This window comes from Rhipicephalus microplus, chromosome 5 (assembly GCF_043290135.1).
Source record: "Rhipicephalus microplus isolate Deutch F79 chromosome 5, USDA_Rmic, whole genome shotgun sequence".
In the NCBI taxonomy this organism is placed as follows: domain Eukaryota; kingdom Metazoa; phylum Arthropoda; class Arachnida; order Ixodida; family Ixodidae; genus Rhipicephalus; species Rhipicephalus microplus.
In genome coordinates, this window is record NC_134704.1 from 31,445,085 (window position 1) to 31,464,027 (window position 18,943).

At 42.4% G+C, this 18,943-nt stretch overlaps 3 protein-coding genes across 4 annotated transcripts in view; 2 read left to right on the top strand and 1 right to left on the bottom strand.

Moving 5' to 3' along the window:
* The window catches only part of LOC142817717 (uncharacterized), a 146,366-nt gene that overhangs the window by 77,619 nt on the left and 49,804 nt on the right, over positions 1–18,943 (top strand). The gene's annotated exons all lie outside the window — the stretch shown is intronic.
* On the top strand, positions 72–11,446 carry LOC119174756 (ectonucleotide pyrophosphatase/phosphodiesterase family member 5-like). Its single transcript, XM_037425801.2, has 3 exons — positions 72–1,364; positions 4,274–4,501; positions 7,299–11,446. The coding sequence occupies exons 1-3, from the start codon at positions 371–373 to the stop codon at positions 7,412–7,414; spliced, it is 1,338 nt and encodes a 445-aa protein (XP_037281698.2). The 5' UTR covers positions 72–370; the 3' UTR covers positions 7,415–11,446.
* Positions 11,187–18,943, bottom strand: part of Lrrk (Leucine-rich repeat kinase) — a 64,625-nt gene continuing 56,868 nt past the window's right edge. For both annotated transcript variants that reach the window (XM_075895154.1, XM_075895153.1), the window contains exons 33-34: positions 18,745–18,911; positions 11,187–17,841 (exon numbers count right to left, since the gene is read on the bottom strand). In XM_075895154.1, coding sequence (XP_075751269.1) covers positions 17,435–17,841; positions 18,745–18,911 — 574 coding nt within the window. In that variant the 3' untranslated portion in view covers positions 11,187–17,434. The remainder of the gene's footprint in view (positions 17,842–18,744; positions 18,912–18,943) is intronic.

Genomic DNA, 18,943 nt, shown 5'->3' on the forward strand with positions numbered 1-18,943 from the left:
TTGATAATTACGTGAGGTTGACAAAATTTTTAGACAATACCACGCATTATCTGGTAACACTGATTGGCGCGGAAAAAGCACAACAAAAACAAAAGAGCATGACACTTGTGACAGGAACCAACTACAACGAAAGTAGCGACGGTGTGGAAAAACCTCGGCCGTCCGTGGAGTTGCGCGTGCCTCAGCAAGTGCGGAAAAAATGAGCGTATTTTCGCGGCCAACGGACTGTGTCAGGGACGCAGCTGCCGCGTCGGAAGGCGCGTTAACCGTGACCAGGCAGCCGAGAGGAATGCAACGTCAAATATGAGAGTCGACGCAGTAGTAGTGCCCTCAACTTCAACGACAGGTGACATCGGAAGCTGCCCTCGAAATGCTCTCCGTGTGGTTCACGTGCTGCGCGTTTTGGGTCTGCGCCCACGGCAGCTTCCCGCCGCTGCTGTTGGTTCTGTCTCTCGACGGCTTCTGGTACAAGTACCGCTCTCTTTACAAAACGCCGCACATCGACCGGTTGGCCACAGAAGGCGTGCAGGCCGAGTACCTGCGCAATGCGTACGTAACCAAGACGTTCCCCAACCACTTCACCATCGCCACTGGCCTTTACGAAGAGAGTCACGGTATCGTCGGTAACGCAATGTTCGATCCCGTGCTCAACGACTCGTTCGACGAGTCGAGCCGCGATCCCAGGTGGTGGGACAACGGTCACTCTCTGCCCATCTGGGCGGCGAATCAACTGCACGGCGGCCGTAGCGGCAGTATGATGTGGCCTGGAGGCGACGTGGCGATTCACGGCGTGTCAGCGCACTACGTGCAGAGCTACGACCCGTCCCTGAACTTCAGCGATCGCGTGGACCGCGTCGTCAGCTGGTTCCTGCATCCGAAGGAGCCGGCCAACTGCGTCTTCTTCTACTACGAAGAGCCAGACGCGACGGGTCACGAACACGGCCCGATGTCTCCCGTCACCGGTGCTCGCGTCGAGCAAGTGGACGCGTTAGTGGGAGAGCTGGTGGCGGCTTTGAAGCGAGCCAAACTGTGGGACCGCATCCACCTGATCGTGGTGAGCGATCACGGCATGGCGCCCGTGACCAGGGTCTCCGCATTGGACGAAGTGCTACCGCCGGACTCCTTCCGCGCGTACGGCACCAGTCCCGTGTGGAACATACTTCCGGCGCAGGGCCGCGAGCACGAAGTGTACGCGAAGCTGCAAGAGGCGGCCGCGCGACTCCACATTCGAGTGTACAGGTCCGAAGAGATTCCGCCCGAGTACCACTACCGAAACAACGTTCGTATCCTCCCCATCTTGGCCGAAGCCGAACCAGGATGGGACTTGGTAATCTCGAAGAAGTCGGAGAGAGGGAACCGCACCTGTAAGCACTGACTGAGCCCTTAGGTTTATGGAATATACTCGTCATTAAGACACAAACAAACAGTGCTTGACACTGGACGGTGAAAGAACGACGGCAGGGTGCTGAACTAACGACCATTGGTTTATTGCCGAAAAACTCAACATATATACACAAGCTTTGCTTGTAAGATCAACAAAAACGCAGTACTTGCAGAGAGATAGGCGAGAAATAGTCAAGTTACGCTTGTCGGCAAAACAGGCCATCACGTTTTTAACAAGCAACTAATTTTACAGTTACGCAAAGCAATCAAAAGCGCACTGATGCAATCGTTCCCCTGTGTATAAATAGGGTAAGCTTTGCTTACCTCACACTCAGATTCATCATTCTAATTATCAGAGGCACATATCAGGCTTGTGCGGTGTGCTGTACACATTACAATGTTAACACACTTGCAAACACGAAGAAAGAGATGACAGAAGTGCGCGGTTGCTTCAAAAACGTAAAACTATTTCATGGCATCGTGACCTGTCTTCTGTATCGAGTCCTTTTGCACTGCAAATCGTAAATACCGGGCCACCTTGCCTAGTAATTTACTTTTTATATATTAGGATGTCTCGTGTAGGTAAAGTTACGTGAACACATAATTCTGAGATGAAGGTGTTGTGTAATGCCTGGAGATTGTGTAATATGGAGCATACTAACAACAACACAAACTGCAGTGAATTGTTGCCGGGTGACGTCGCTATGAAGAATGCAGCATAGAAATCACAGCATTGTTTAATGTTCCATTTTCATATCTGGTCTCAGTGTTCATTTAGAAGACTGACATTACATTAAAAAGACCAACAGCCATGTATGTGACTATAGTATGAAGTTATAAAGCTGAAAACATCTCTAAAAGAAAGATTTCGGCCAGTTGGCCATGTTGCCTGTTCTTTGCAGCTCTCTTATAGTGCTTTCTTTCATCTTCTTGCAATGGTAATTGAAAATTATATACTGGGATCAAGACACCTTCATTTAAAGCAGAAAAAGTGCACGATATACTTAATCTTGCACAACAGCAAAACCATTTGCAGTAACCATGGTGGGGACAAAGCTGAAGTGTGTGTGCACTGAACCAAGCATTCTTTTGTCACAGTTCAACAAGAAAAGATAATAGCCTCATTCATTTTGAACCAGGTGATATTCATTTGCATAGCAAAGAATAATTATGGGAAACATATGTTAATATATATCTCCACAACACTTCTGAGCTTTATGAAATCACCTAAAGAAAAGAAAAATAAAGGTCCACAAATATTTACAAAATGAATTAAAAGTAACCTTCCAAATGGGAAGCATTTTCATCCAACAACTATTTGATGGGCGATCACAAATTTCAAATTCTTACTAGTACACTGTTAATGTGGCTGCTTTCAAATGTAGCTTGTTAAAGACTTAATTAGCTTTGCGACCACATCTAGAATAACAAGGAGCATGTGTGGAGTTGCGAATTGCAACTTCTCGCTGTGCATGGATAAAAAGATTAAGAGAAATCAACCAAGTTATACCAAAGATATTCTTTTTTCAATGGAGAGATACAAAAAGATAATGTTTTATTCTGCTTGATTTATGGAAAGACTACAATTTCTTTCTGTTCAGTTTTGGTTCAATATGCTAGTGTTATGGGACTTGCACTTTTCTGCATAACGGTGCAGAGCAGATTTCAGCCAGGATTAGTGTGAGGTTATTATGTACTCTGAGCTTTATGTGTTATCACTATGAAAAAAAAAAACATCACAGAGATACAGTACATGTGGGTACCATTCTACTTGTTGAAGAAGGAAACAAAAAGGATGGGCGTCTTTGTAAATAGGTTCTTAGTAGAGGTGTGTTTAAGATTTAATTCAATACGAATAGAATAAGCTATAATTGAACCACATACTTTTAGAATGGTTTTCTTAATACTGAACAGCTATTTTTACAGCTAATACGAAACAAGTCACATTCTGAAATTTATAATTTGAAAATGACAGCTGCAAATAAGACGTCGGGAACCAATAAGCACATAGCTCACATTCACAAAACTTTGGAGAGCAATTCATGACCAGCAAAGTCTGGCTTCTCGAGTGACATAGCCCACTGCACTATGAAAGATCCCATGTTTTATGCCCATGCTGTGCCCATGGGAATGAAATCTAATATTCTATTATAATTTTGTGCCAGCTTTGAGTTTATTGTGTGCACTTATAACATAATTGTTTTATGAATAAGAGTCTTATTCATAAAACGTGTCAGTTTGACACAAAGGCTGAATCAAATGCCATATTTGATCCAATATTCAAAACTTGCAATTTTCACATACTTTTAAAGGGATACTGACACCAATATTCATAGACGCGTTTACTCTGTTATACAAAAAAAAAACACTGACATTTTATTTTGACATTAAAGTCTATTTTCTCATGGCGAACGTCATAATCACTATTGTAATGTAGGGCTGCAGTGTCAATTCTGGTGACTTCACACACCAGTACGGCTAGTTGTGGCAAGGTTGTGCACAAAAACATTTAAAATGGCCGCTTGTGCCTCGCCAGAAACACTCAAAATGGCCACTTGTGGAGCCACGGAGTGGAGCTGACATGAAAACTTCCCGATATCATGATGGCAGGGTACAGTAGGAACTGAAACTAGCTCTTGAAAATATGCTGTAATTAAATTATTCAGAGTGCACTCACACTTACCAGATTATTTTGTAAACTCTTGAGGATTTGGTGCAAATTTGACACAGAAAATAAAGGAAATCTAAAAATTTTCATGTCATGACCTTCTTAAGGGTGCTGTCTCATGGTTTCTGCAAGGTATCTTCACTTTCTGGTGACTCTGTCATTAAAGAAAATGCTGCATTTGAGTACTGCGTACAAAACATGCCTGCCTATCATTGCTCCCAGATGGAAACCACGGCTATCGCCCCAGCCTTGACTGGATGCATCCACTGTTTGTGGCTCGGGGTCCGGCACTGAGAAAAGGCCAGCACGTGGGTCCGCTGGCAAGTGTGCACCTTTATCCGCTCATGGGTCACCTGCTAGGCTTGCCGTCGTGGCCGTCCAACGGGTCCTTGCACGCCGTGCGACACATGTTCCAGCCGGCACCTAGCAACCTACCCCTACTGCTGGCTGGTGCGTACTTTTCTTGTGTTTGCTCAAGAATAACTTCATAGTGGCAGCGTGTGTTACTCAGGATTACTAATGCTTCTATTTATCAAGATATGTTGAAGACTGTTCGCTACAGTTGTTTGCCCACGCTGTTTAGTAAAAACTATAAGCAATGCACCACCTCACATCAATGTGAACACCAGGTTACTAACAGCTTTTTTTAGCAGTCACGATAGTACGGTACTAAAATACCGTACTCAAGTTACCAGTTGCAGTGGGCAACTGCAGCGGCCAAAATTTTTAAAAGAAGCCGCATGCTGACGACTGTATGGTATTTCAATAATCACAGTATGGTAATCCAGTGCTACTAAAACACTCCGTTATCAAAGACTGATGCAAAGGTTACTGGTGAGGCACACCTGTCCTAGGGATGTTTGTGCTTTTTCCACATGCTTTTGCTCTGGCAAAAAATATAAAAGGAATCTGCGATGAAATGCAAAAAATACAAAGCAGAACTACCGTCACATAAGATTTCTTGAATATGTGAGGCGAAACTTTACTAATACATAATTAAGGAACCTCAAGCAATGAAATTATTTAATTTCTAAGCCATCATTACAAACTCATGCAGACATAAAATGAAGACAATTCGTTCAGCTATGTTGAAATGGGGCTGGGGAAAATCGACTCGAAATTTAATATTTATTTTAAAGTAGCAGAACCTGAATAAACCACTGATAGTTATGTTCACCCTAAACACTTCATGTTGGTTTGGTCTAACTGAATGGTTTAACTAAATCAAAGCTGAGATGACTCAAATTGAATTACAAGCAGTGTTTGTAGCATCACAATTTGGATTTTGGAGCAAAATCTTAATTTGGAGCACTTAGTGGTATTTACTAATATGTCATCTTAGAGAGCTTTAAAAAACAAATTTGTTGCAGCCTTGGGGGACAATTAGTTTAATTGGCTTAGATTACCACTGAAGCGGCCTTTGGAGAAAGTTTTTTAACAGATTATTGCCACGTATACACTATGTTGCCTTTTTATATACCACGCTACCTATCAGCTCGAGTAACAAATGACATATGAAATAATTGAACAAATGTTCAAAAAACTAGGTTAACTTCAAAACATTTCATAAGAAGAAAAACAAGAACATATAACACTTCTGAAAAAATGAAAAAGTTGTGATTGCATAACTGTAGTTACATAGTTGCAGGCCTTTGCTTAAAATCCGTAATATGATTTAGCAGATTACTGCTCTGGCTTTTGCTAGGTTCCTGAAGACCATTGTTTTTTGTGTGTTTTTTTTTCGGGAAAACTTCAGCTATCTGCTCAGCCACGTAGTCAAAGTCAGTCAAGTGTACTGCAGGCTTTTAACAGGCGATGACAAAAGCATGCTGCACCACCATTTTCTGCCACCTAATACACACCCTTCCAGAGTGTGGCATGGGCACCAAGCAACCTCACCGCCCTGACTAGTATCTCGTCAAACGCACGTCTGTGGTACTGCAAGCTCATCGTCATTGCAAGGGTGCTGCACGTTTTTATTACGGGATGACACAAATGCACTTCACATCACTCCACTGCTGCCTTCTCATGCAAAACTTCTAGCGCATCGTGGCGATTCGTCGAATGCAGGAAGCTAGTTGTCGCTGCTTTGGCGCAGCAAGGTACTCACATCACCTGTGTTATGGTATAGCGCATAATGGCACGAACAGCCTTGTCAAACGTATGTGTGGGTGATTACACGCAGCAGCTTCGGCACGAAAGCCACAGCAACTGGAGGAACACGCTATGCACAGCAAAGAACCTGTAGGTGGACCCTGTTATGCACGCCACATGATATCCTTCGCCAAGTGACAGAATGCATAGCCAAAGAGTGGAAGCAGCCTGCTCGGGATACGGCAGTACGTTTTGTGGGGCATGGCAGCACGTTTTTGGGGCATGATAAAACATCTTTAGGAGTCTCTTAAGTGCGAGTGTGTTTTTGTTCACATAGATGTATGAAAACATGCTTTCACATGTCTATGTTCTGCAATCGTCTCATTTTTTTTGCTATCCTTGGCGCTTCTTGGAAAATCATGTCGTGAACTGTGCCTTTTTCCCTATCGAAGCCGACACGGGCGTCAAAATTCTTTCTCTTGAAGCTGTTTTGGAGTAGTTCGATGTAATCTTAGCAAATTTCATGCTTTTGAAGCATGTTTGCACCACAAACCAGAATCGAATAAAAAATGTGCTATATGGCTGCTGTGTCACCCTTGTTAAATGCATGAACATATTTTTTGTTATCCCTCTTGAGCAAGTTGCAGAGCAAGACGATAGTCATAGTGCGAGAACAGAACGACGACAAAGAGACAAGGAGGACATGACACGACTCTGTCATCGTTCTATTCTCGCGCTATAACTATCGTCATGTCATACCAACTAGCCTAAACTGCCACACTTCTAAGTTGCAGAGCAAGTTCCCATTCTGACTTTCTTGTTGTTACTGCGACTGCACACTAGAAGATTGTGCCCTAGAAGCAAAAGCAGTGAAAAGCTTAGCCAGTTTATGCACAATGAAAACTGTTGAACAGGTAAGCTGTCAGCGAGTGTATGTGAGGGTAGACTTATTTTTAGCATCATCATCGTCATCATTTAGCGTCACGATCAACATAGTTTCGTCTGATTTAGTAACTCAACTCTTCGGTCATGTGACCTTCATGACACCGCACAGGCACGCAGATAATGAACTCGACACATCATATAATATTATGCAGAAATTATGCAAGTATCTTTTCATCCACGTCACTCTTTTTCTCTCTTGTTTACACAGCTGCTAGCGTGTTCCTGTGTACTACAGTGGGTCTGGTGGCACTGGTGGTGTGCGGCCAGCCACACAGCAATTCCAGCCAAGAAGACGAGGAGCCCCTGCTGCTGCTTTCCGCCTGAGGCTACCCAGCCCCGGCGCATGTCTAGTCCGGCAACAATTCAATGTTGCCAGCGTAGTCTCTCACAAGGCGGGGCGTGGCACCTAAAACAATCTTCAACCACCTGCGTAATCCGAGGCTCAACGCTATCCGTTGCAGCAGCATTAGAACTCGTGTAGGTCTCCTTGCGAATGCTCTCGTACGCCATTCGAGCTACCACTCGAGTTGTTAACGTCTCGAATATTGAACAGCATAGTACACGCGATTTCTTCTCATGTTGTGCTGTTCAAAGTTCAAGACGAACAGATAAGCATAAATACTGACATTTTACTACATGTACAAAGAATTGAAGTTGATCGTGACTGGTTAATCGAGTTCATAAATGATTTATTTGAATGAGCTGGCAAGGGTTAAGTGAGCAAACCCAGCATTTTTATTGCCACGTCCCTCCGCTTTGTATGGCTTGCATCCGCTACATTATTTCTCGCAGGAGTGGTTTTATTACTTGAGTTGCCTTTGTGCTGTCACTACAACGAATGTTCCTTTCTTTTATGGCACAAATTCCTTGCAACTTTAGCTGAGGGTAGCATCAGAAAGGGGAAAGAGAAAAAAGAAGGGCATTGGTACAAAAAAAAAGAGAGAAAAAGTAATCTTGCCTGATAAAAAGATCGTTTGAATGTTACAATGCTGAGCTAACCAGCACAGGCTTATTGGGAAAGCCTTACATGTTTGTTTAAGATGACAGACTAATTTTATGGTGTGTGTTTATGTACGTGAAGTCATTCTCTGTGGAGGTAAACGTCTCTAATTAATATTCAAGTTATAGAGCCCCTCACTTGGCTTACGCCAGCATGAAACTCAAAAACGCGCAGTGCTCAGTGCCTAGTGCATCTGCAAAGTATGAAAAACCTGCATGGCATGAAAATAGTATAAACTTCAGATAAAAAAAGCCGTACATCCATTCTTCAGAAAAACCTATCCTTCCAAATGGGGGTAAATGTAACCTGAATTCATGTTCTATGTTGAAGTGCCGCTGATCACAGCACGTGACATCGGTTTTTAATCCAATGCTGGGCATGCAGTGCCGAGTATATGCCAATCAAAATAGAAAGACAAGCAAAAGGAATGAAAGGTGTGCATCACGTAAATATGCAGTCACTAGTTGGGGCAAAAGAGCATATGTAGTGGATGTGAAGCTTGTTTCCAGGAGGTACAGTAACAAAGCAGTTCAATTTCTTTTAGCTTGTTCAGTAATGAACAGACTGAAAAGATCCTACGGTAAAACACATCCGCGCAGTTATGCCTTGCCGTGTGTAAGCAATATTTGCAGCGAAACCTTCTGGGGGGCTCTCAAACATTAGAATGTAGTATTTTAGGCTCATGTCTGTCTGTGGAGCACTTCTCCTCGCTTTGATGTGAAGTCTAGCTGCTAATGCTGTTGGCATAGTAGTGCAATTTTTCCATTATAGTGGATTAAATGGATTACACTGCACGCGCTGGCCTCGACTACAGCGGGAGCGTCAGCTACTGGCAGATCTAGCGTAGTACATGTCATAGAGACCTGCTTACATATCTGTACCAGCACTACAGCGTTATCTGTGTTCATTTTACTGAATGATACCATTTATGTGTTTTTGCTTTACACTCCAGTGCAATCTTTCACATACAGCAGCTCTTTTTTTCAGCGACTAGGTGTTAGCTTACACTGATTTCCTTTCACCTTGACTGCCTACTGCTTGTTGTTTTGCAGTAAGCTTCTTGATTATACGTTTTAAAACTTTGCTCAACCTCTGTTCGTTTACTTTTTGAACGAAATCTCTGGTTTGGCGCATTGCTCACAGCTTTCCTAATGAAGGGGAGACACGGGTCTTACTACTAAAGGGATCTCAGGCCCATGCCTGTTTTCCAGTGTGTTGTGTTGAGCTTTTTCTTCAAAACACCAACACTGCGCACAAGACAGATTATCGTAAAGCTGCTCAAGATTGTTATCGTTACCTCAGGCATTGTGATGGCTTTTTTGAAGGAAAAAAGAAATGTGGAGGTGTTGTGATAAGGTTAAGGCATGGATAATGACAGCAACGTAAGATAAAGAAGCTGTACAAGATGCACAGATCCAAGAGGCATTAAGATGTGGAGTGTGAGAAGCAAACGGCTTTAACTGGGCTTGCATGCTGTTTCTTAACAAGTATGTGGCAGGCCTCCTCAACTGCATTATTGCGAGTGTTAAATGACTGAATACTGTTGGTCTGTGTAGGTGTGAGTGAAAATTGTTTTAAATAACCCGTGTCTCATTTGCCAAAGAAGTGGCTGATGAAACTCGCTGTAATCAAAGTATATAGTCTCATTACATTAAACTTGGTCTTCGCAGCTACACTTCATCTAAGTTGACAGTACTCAAAATTGATATTACTTACGAAACTAGTGAACAGATCTACCAATCTTCAATGCTGTATTTCTCTTTCATCACACAAAAATACACGAGAAAGACTAAACAGGATGAGCGCTTGTCCTGTTTTGTCTTTCTCATGTATCTTGTCTGTTTCGCTCTACTAAGTACCAAAAATTGCTTGTCTATTTAACATATGCACAAATGTGATTGAAGCCTTGACCAAAATGATGAGTCTCTTAAACTCGTACTTTGTTTTTGTGATGCACATTTGAAGAGTAAAAGCATTTCAGTGCGACTTATTGCCAGATTAAGGATAGACAGCACTTTTAAACTTTTTCTTTGTCCTTTATTTTTAGGAAGGGCTCTTTATCTCAGTATCTTTTCTAACCCCTTTTGTGTGTATAGCAATGGTTTCACTGGTTTGATACACCCACCTATTGTGTGCATGAATGCAAGCTGATTTTGTGCCTGAGCATCGATTGGAAAGGGCCATGGCATGTGAGCTTTTTTAATACGCGTGTTTTTTTTTTCTACTATGGCAGGACAGCGCAAAACACCGGACAGTTAACACACAGGACATGTGTATCTTGTGTGCTCACTAATGATATCTTCCGCAGAATTGTGCTACAATTTTTATGAACCAACAAGCACACCTGAGAGCCCTCGAGCATCTTGTTAATTAACAAATTATCACTATTCAAAACTTTATGAGGGTTCGTAAACATCACAATGACATTACATCTCGTATGCGTACAGCAAATGGTATGTTTGCAATCATTTCTTCTTTCTGTTGTCACTATGCTTATTTGCATGCATTCCTAGATATCCAAGTGCTTCAAGATGAGCACTTTTTGTTAATACAAATGCAGCAGTTCACAGCTTGCAAAATATTGGCAGCAGGGATTGCGCTAATACCGCAGTACAAGCTAGTATGGCAATGAACTGTGTGGAAAAAAGAGAAGAGTCTCCGAAACAGAACTGCCGCATGCTCCAGTTTTGGATCACTTAATACAGCATTGCAAAACACTGAGTCTACTAAGTGATTGCAGTGCTATACGTTTTTTTACGCCATGGCCCTTTCAATAAGGAACCTCGATACGCAAAACTTGGAAATGCTCCAAATATCATTAAAGCAAATTCTCACTGTTGTATTTGTTAAGTTTTTGGTTATGACTTGCTCAAATATGTATTTTTTATAATTTTGTTTAAAGGATAGAGTTTAGTGGTTACAGAGGCATTACATGTGCACAAAAGCATAGTTTACGTTGCTGTTTTATTAACCACTTGTTTAGTTTTCAGTGTTCTAGCAAACCTGTGGCATATTTAAGAACTCAAAGCCGTATATACGAAAATATATGTTGTTAGCAGTCATGGATGCATAAAATGCCAGTAGATTTTCTCTACATAGAGAACATCAGATTTTATTTTCTTTAACAAGGCATGTTTTTTGGGATACCAGGTAGAGTTTTTATATAGTTGCACTTTTTCACTGATTCGTTAAACTTGTATTTGTTATTTTATGAACATGCAACAATATTCTTTTACAGTGTTGTGATATTTATTAACAGAACTTGAATAAGAACTAAAGATGGCTTCAGCCATAAAATAATTGTTCATGGCATTCGCATAAGTGTTTTTTGCACAGAATAAATTGTTTGACTCGCACTTGGTGTCCAAGTTGAAAACTTTATCGGAACACATGCTTTTTTTTTCTTTTATGGCAGCTAAGTTCAGAATACAGATATTTGTATATGTTAACTTCAATTGTCAAAGGAACCGCAATATAATACACACACTTTCGATACTTTACAAGATCTTCAGGAAATGTTTTTAAGCTCTTAACATCTTGTTTCAAGCAGAGATCCTTTTTGCTTGTGGCAAACACATTTTACATAAGCTTACAAATGCATTCACACAGGTTGCCATAGACACTCTTCGAGAAAGCTCTTTCTAGAGGCTCGGGGCTTCGTGCAAAAATCATTAGACAGAAATCTGTCAGTATGATCATTTTATACCTGGTGGAAATGATGAAACACGCACAATGGTCAATAAAAAGAAAGCAATTCTTCATAGACAGCTGTCACGTGAGATGCATTCTTGGCAAGAAGCAGTTGGTGATGAGCTTAAGTGGTGAGATATTCTCAAACAAGGATATATGCTGGAGCAAACATATTAACTGAGGTGCCCGTCTTTGTCTTGTTGAAGGGTCTAATCAAATGACCATTCCATGTTCGACTCAAATGACATCTCGTGTTTGATGACTTCTCATTGCTTGAAAGTTTCCAACCTCTACCGTGACTTAGTAATTTGTAACCTTAATGCAATAACTGAGATGCGAATGTCGAAGGACCAACTACAACCTCTATTCAGAAACTGTTTTTCATCCATGTTTTCTAACAGCGACAGTTGACGTTGCACATAAACTCCTCCACTCCTTTGTGTCGCCGATTTTGTCACAACAAATTGATTACGCATGGGTTTAGGACTGAAATGCAGCTGCTCAACTATTTTTTAAGCTTATCAAGGAGCAAGCAGTTTGCACTAGATTAGCATATAGTAGTCAACTAGTGCATTGCAGCCAGAGTGCCGCATAGTTTCATCAAGTACATCCACGCCAAAGCACCCCAATTCAAGGAGCCATAACACCAATAACATTTATGAACAAAAGGAATTTTATGACATAAACATGGAATGATAAGCTAATTCGGTCATACTTTAAGTAGCGAGCATACTTTGAACAATGTTAAGGAGAGTTCCATCATTTCCACAAAAATCAGAATCTTTTCCCTGTGCCAATGCAAGAGAAATTTTGCACTTTAACTACGCTGAGATACAGCCACACTGTCAGTGCAATACTAGGATATTTAACATATTCTTCAAGGTGAATGTTAAAAATTAGCCTGGGTGCCTTTTATCATTGATATCTCTCGTAATCATGGCAACATGAACACGATCAATACCCTCCACAGTGGATTAGCACGTTTCCAGCCACAGCCACCATATTTCAATGGGGGTGAATAGCAAAAAATATACCTTGTACAAATATTTTGTCAAAGAGCCACAGGTGGTCAAAATTAATCTAAACTCCTCTATAGTGTTGATTGATGTGTGGGGTTTAACGTCGCGAAGACACCATATGATTATGAGAGACGCCGTAGTGGAGGGCTCCGGAAATTTCGACCACCTGGGGTTCTTTAACGTGCACCCAAATCGGAGCACACGGGCCTACAACATTTCCGCCGCCATCGGAAATGCAGCCGCCGCAGCCGGGATTCGATCCAGCGATCTGCGGGTCAGCAGCCGAGTACCTTAGCCACTAGACCACCGCAGCGGGGCCTCTCTATGGTGTGTGTGTCATAATCATACTGTGGTTCTGGTATTGCAAAAAACTCAAAAATGTGATCGTAGTTCTGACAATAATCCCATGAATGAACTTCTCGGCACTGCTCGCGTATTTTCTTAATAATAATAATAATAATAATAATAATAATATGAGCGGTTTTATGTCACTAAACTATAATATATATTAGGGACACCGTAGTGAAGGGCTCCGAAAATTTTGACCATCTGGGATTATTCAACAGGCACTGACATCGCACAGTACTCTGGCCTCTACCATTTAGCCTCCATTGAAATGAGACTGCCGCTGTCGTGAACGAGCCTGTGACCTTGGGGTCAGCAGCCGAGCACCCTAGCCACTGTTCTACCGAGGCGGACGCTTGTGCATTTTCTCAATGAGATACTTGATGAATTTTTTAAATGAAAGGCGTTTTAAGACACCACAAATGTGAGACAAGACAAATGACTTAGCTGCTTCACCAACTAGTCACCTGAAGACGTATACTTGTAATACATGGCAAAGCTGCTGCTTCTATTTTTTTCTTTTTTTTTTTACTTATATCGACCTCTTCCTCATGCCACTGTCAACATCGGCATAAATAAATAAACTCTGAGAAGAAACAGCTCTCATTTGTCAAGCAAGCCTGCCCTGCACTGGCAGTTTCCCAACTCACGACACTTCATCCGTTTCCGATTACCTTGGATCACTATATCCTTCAACTAAAACGTATCTATTCTGAATTACTCATTATGTGGGCGGCCTAATTCTACTTTCTGTCAAATCTCATCTATAACACTACCTGTACATGCCTCATTACTAATTCATGCAGCCGCACATGTCTTGTTCATTGCCATACCTATGAGTTTCCTGTCATAGTGCAAAGTTATTATAGAGAGTAGTATTTTTCTTTTTGCTTTAGCATGAGTTCTTTCCGATAAAGTTGGAAGTTCACACTTTGGCTCGCACATGTGACCACATACGTATCTAGGAGCCTGACATCACGAGTGACTCGGGGCTGCATTGTAGGGTAAATGAAGTGTTTAAGTGCCCTTTACAATGCGGACTATACCTAGCAGTGTTCCCAGCCCAAGAATTCGTTGCATAACTTGTTGAGGCATGAAGGTTGTTCCATTGCGCTCATAGGGCAAAATATGTGACTGAGATTAAACAGCTGCACCTTACGAAAAAAAAAATGGAAAAAGAATCTCATATATACAAAGAAATTGGAGCATGATTCATTTGTTCTGAGCCAAGATCTAGCATTTCCTGGCATGATCACAGCATATACAGGCCAACCCAAACAAATACCCCATATTGTTGAACATGCCTTTTCCATTGCTTTTGCAATGCAGTATTGCAACCAGACAGGGGGAATATCGTGCTCAGATGTAAATGATTAATAAAAGTGCGTACTATAATCGTTGGGACTTTTCACTGATTTTTTGGGTCGCATGTTTTTCGATTAGCATGCTTGTGAAAGTCAAATGAGCCAGAATACTTGGCCTAACCATTAGCACCAATATAAAAAAATAAATTCAAGCAGTGTGGTCAAATGAATTGCTGTTCCAGCTCTTTTCTTTTTTTTTTTTGCTTTTTTATGCACTCTTGGAAAATTTAGCGTATCAATATGGTATGTATACTGACTTGCATACCAGTACAGTAAAAGCTCGTTCATTCGACCCTCTTTAATTCGGAAAATCAGATAATTCAGAGGTGTTTCCTGGGCTCAGCCAGTGTACTTATTGCTTAATTGTGTCACCCTCTTGTAAATTTAGTCATATTTAGCCACAACAGACTTGATTCAGACAATCTTCAGAGTGCGTTGAGCGCAAAGTGCCACAAATATACGACGCACAAGAGCAAAAACGACGCTCACAGACAAGTGAAACAAGGTGGCACCGCCCACATCGCATGAGTCGGTGATAACGGTTTTGTCCACATGCAGATCTGACACTCAGTAGCTTTGTTTTAACTTGATGCAATACGTGCACAATGGCAGAAATAAGCTGCTGAAGATGAATAGCTTTCAGCCGCTGTCGGCATGTTGGCAGTAATCTCTCTTGCTACTCCACAATGGACAAACTATCGACTGCTGGCCATTTTACTTCTGCAAGAACTATCGTCACGTGCGTAAGGTGGTGATGGTGGAGGCGGCACATTTTGGGCTGATTAAATACAAGAGGTCTATCACTGTGGCCGAATTGTGAATAACCTCCCAGGATGACAAAAATTGCAGATATTGCACTGCTCTTACGCAAAATCAAGTATAAGATTTACATAATCGTCAAGGAAATAAAAGTGCATTGATGTAACACATATTTGTTTATTGTTTTCATGCTACCTTTAATGATTTGGCATTCGGTTCATCTGGGCAGTTTTTCCAGTCCCAAGCAATTCGAATTAACGAGCTTTTACTGTACAACAGTGGTGGAATTTTATGCTTAAAAAGCACTGCTCCCAGTGCCTTGTTGCAAAATTGCCTTCCGGCAAGCTGCACATGAACTTCTACAGACATTCACCAAGTCTAGAGACTTTGTCGGCCACTCATCATGCACACAAAAACATTCATGACCCTGCTCAGGAATGGCTGGTCTCCGTTGCCATTGTCTATTTGCAAAGGCGTAAATTGTCAACTGCACGAAAAACAACTTTTCAATGTACCATCCACACAGTTCACGTTCTCCATTAGCTGATTTGGGTCTTGGAGTCCTTCAGTCAGCAGTCATCACAGCTTTTAGGAGGTACAGAAATGCATGCCGAGGTCTCAAGCATGTGGTCCACACGTGGCATGTCTATATGCGCAGCACAGAAGACACCCCCTCCCCCCCCATCACCAAAGTTTTCGACCTTTTTCCCCTCACTTCAATAAAACACAGATCTAAATATCTATCTAAAAACTATCTCATCCCTCGGCTAGACATTCCACGCAACGGCCTATGAAGAACTATGCATAATATGTGCTACCTGGTGCATGATGTGAGTTTAGAGCCCCAGCTGTAGACTCGCTCTAGGATAAGCTTTGTTGAACAATATCCCTGTGACAAGACCAGCACAAGAACCATTGTAGAGTTCTCTATGAACACAACACAGCTCTGTTGCATGGTGTACAGCCGACGACATAAAAATATAACTGCAGGTTGACCTCGAAAGGAGTCTACCGCATAATCTGCGATGGCATCGACCAACCAAGTAAGTGCACATTTCAGAAACACATTCAGCAAAACAAAGATTGCGGTTACTCGTTTGTCTTGCCTCTGCATATTGTTATGGTGCTGAAAAAATCTTTGTATGGTGTTAAAAATGAGCGAATAGCAAATAATCTTGAGTGCTGAAGATAATGCGTCACTGTACTGTAACTTGATTGGTCAGTGTTTTCATGATAACCTCTCCATTGCACCAGGTAGCACTAAATGTCTTAATCACTGACGCGCTCTGCAAAGCCGTGGGAATCTAGTGGCCAAAAGTGAACAGCTAACAAACCACACTTTCAGATAATTGTCCGTAAAATAAATAATTGCTACAGCGAGCAAACTCCGAAAAGAAATGTGCCATGACAGTCTAGTAGTCTTTGCAGGCGCAACTTACCGCAGGAGTATCACACGCTTTGTGGTCATGCGAATTGAACAGCTGCTCGTGGCGGTGAGAAATCTTGTGTAAGAAGTGCCTGCAAAAAGTGCGTTGATACGACTGCCCCCGTCATCGTGTAGCCAGTCCGCCTTTTTTTCTTTCATTTGTAGTTAGCAATAAAAATATCAGGCTGGACGCTGTTAAGCCAGTTGTGGAATGCAGATGATGTACCTATCCAAACGGCACAATGCCTTCCTTGAGCTTCCTTACCAGTGACAGCTGAACCACCACTTCGTAGGGTTCAGCATATCCTCACGATCTTCCTCCCACCAATAACTTGCAACAATATCTCTGGCGGTGAGCACGTCAAGTGTTCTCCTGAAACACAGGAGAATATGACGGGGTTTCACATTAGAGGTGCGATAGTTCTCTCCCGTACATCGTCGTTTGTGCAATGGATATCCAGTACTGTAGTCTTCTGCACACAAATCCAACACACGAAACGCTTGCAGCAATTCAAGATGACGACCCGTCACGGTGTAGTTCATTGAGCCAGTGGAACATGACCTAGATTCCGACGTAATTTTCTGCCGGATTCTCTTGCACACGTATACGTGTCTAGCACCATTGTTCCATCACAGTAAACCAAGAAACATGATGCGGTTTCTTTTAAGTAGTTCAGCTAATGCAGGCAAATCCAAAATACGGGGAATCTAGCAAGGAACTGGAAGAGACGTAAAGTGGCACTAGGGAAGCACCCATCCATCCGTGCACCACAAGAGGGCGCACAGCTGACTGGCTTCTCCAGTGATTGCGCTAGGCAGGAAGCGAGCCAGCAGGCTGCGATAGCCTCTCCCTAGGGCAGCCACACGCTCACCCAACGACAGCACGGCATCAACTGGCTCTTCGAAGGGCCGAAAGACGGTGAGAGGTCTCAGGGCAGTTGCCTCGGCAACCACCAGGCAGCCCCAGGCGGTGCCCACATACAGAGCACCGCTGGCGTAGGCCATGGCTGTCACCTGGCACCGGCCACGGCTAAGGTGCTCCTCTATGCTCATGGACAGCAGGCTCTCAGAGCAGGGTGCAAGCTTGGAACAATCCAGCCGGTGCAAAAGGGTGCGCGAACTGCATTCCCACTGGTACACCACGCAACCTGCATCGGCAGCGTAGTATGCCTGGCTAAGCTAATTGCCAGTGCTGGTTAGCAAGAGCTGAGCATTGGTGTAGGTAACTATTGTGAAAAGACGGCTTGGGTTTATTCGTAAGATAAGACACAAACACTTTTATAACGAAGTGCTAGGAACCTTCAAAACACTCTGTTGCAGGGATCACTTCATTGCTAAAGGTCACGCACCGCAATACTCAAAAGTACAACCAGGCCATAAGAAACCATCTGTTACATTAGAGGATTTATCCTCTGTCATCATGTTCCTCCCTTTTGTGTGCATTTTAATTCCCAGCTAAATTATGTCCTTAAGTAAGTCCCTACTAGGCAGTGCAGCAGAAAATAATAAAGAGAGAAAAAGCACTAGCTCGTTGCTGAGATGACGTATGTCCCTTGGACTGCCTGTTTATAATAAAGAAATCTATTTTTAGAGCCAGCTCGGAACACCCTAGGTATGAGTATTTCATCAAAAATATTTTGCATTGACTGAAAATGTGTATTTCAGTGAATAAAATTGGGGTGCCATCCATCACAGCTGTAGTAAAAGAAGCAATACAAAGGTGTAGTGACAGACGACACCATCATTCCAATGCATAAAATTGACACATTTTGAGATGAACATTTAAAGAACATTCATTTTGTCTTGAAACATTACTAAAATAATGCAGTGTTTTGCACACAACCGCTAGTGTGTTAAAACCTCTCATGCATAAGGAAGAACCTTTGTCAAAGCCGAGTGCTTCCTGCAGTGGCTAATACGTCGTGCACTCCTTTAACACCACTTAACATTTGTAAAAATAGCAATTATAACCAGCACTCGCAAGTACAATGTCTGTAATAAAGAAGTTAGATGAAATGATTGCAAAAAAACGTAATAAAACATTAAAAAACCTGGATATAGGTAGGACCAGGCAGTGTTGTTCTGGGCACAAAGCTGGGAGACCGTGCCAGTATCTGGGTGTTCTAGAGCCTCTCGGCCGGAGACCGGTCCACTCTCGGGCAGCACGTAGATGGTAAGAATACCCTCCAAACCACCACACCAGAGTTCTGCTGCAGGCCTACATAAAGAAGACGCGAAGAAGTCCGACGC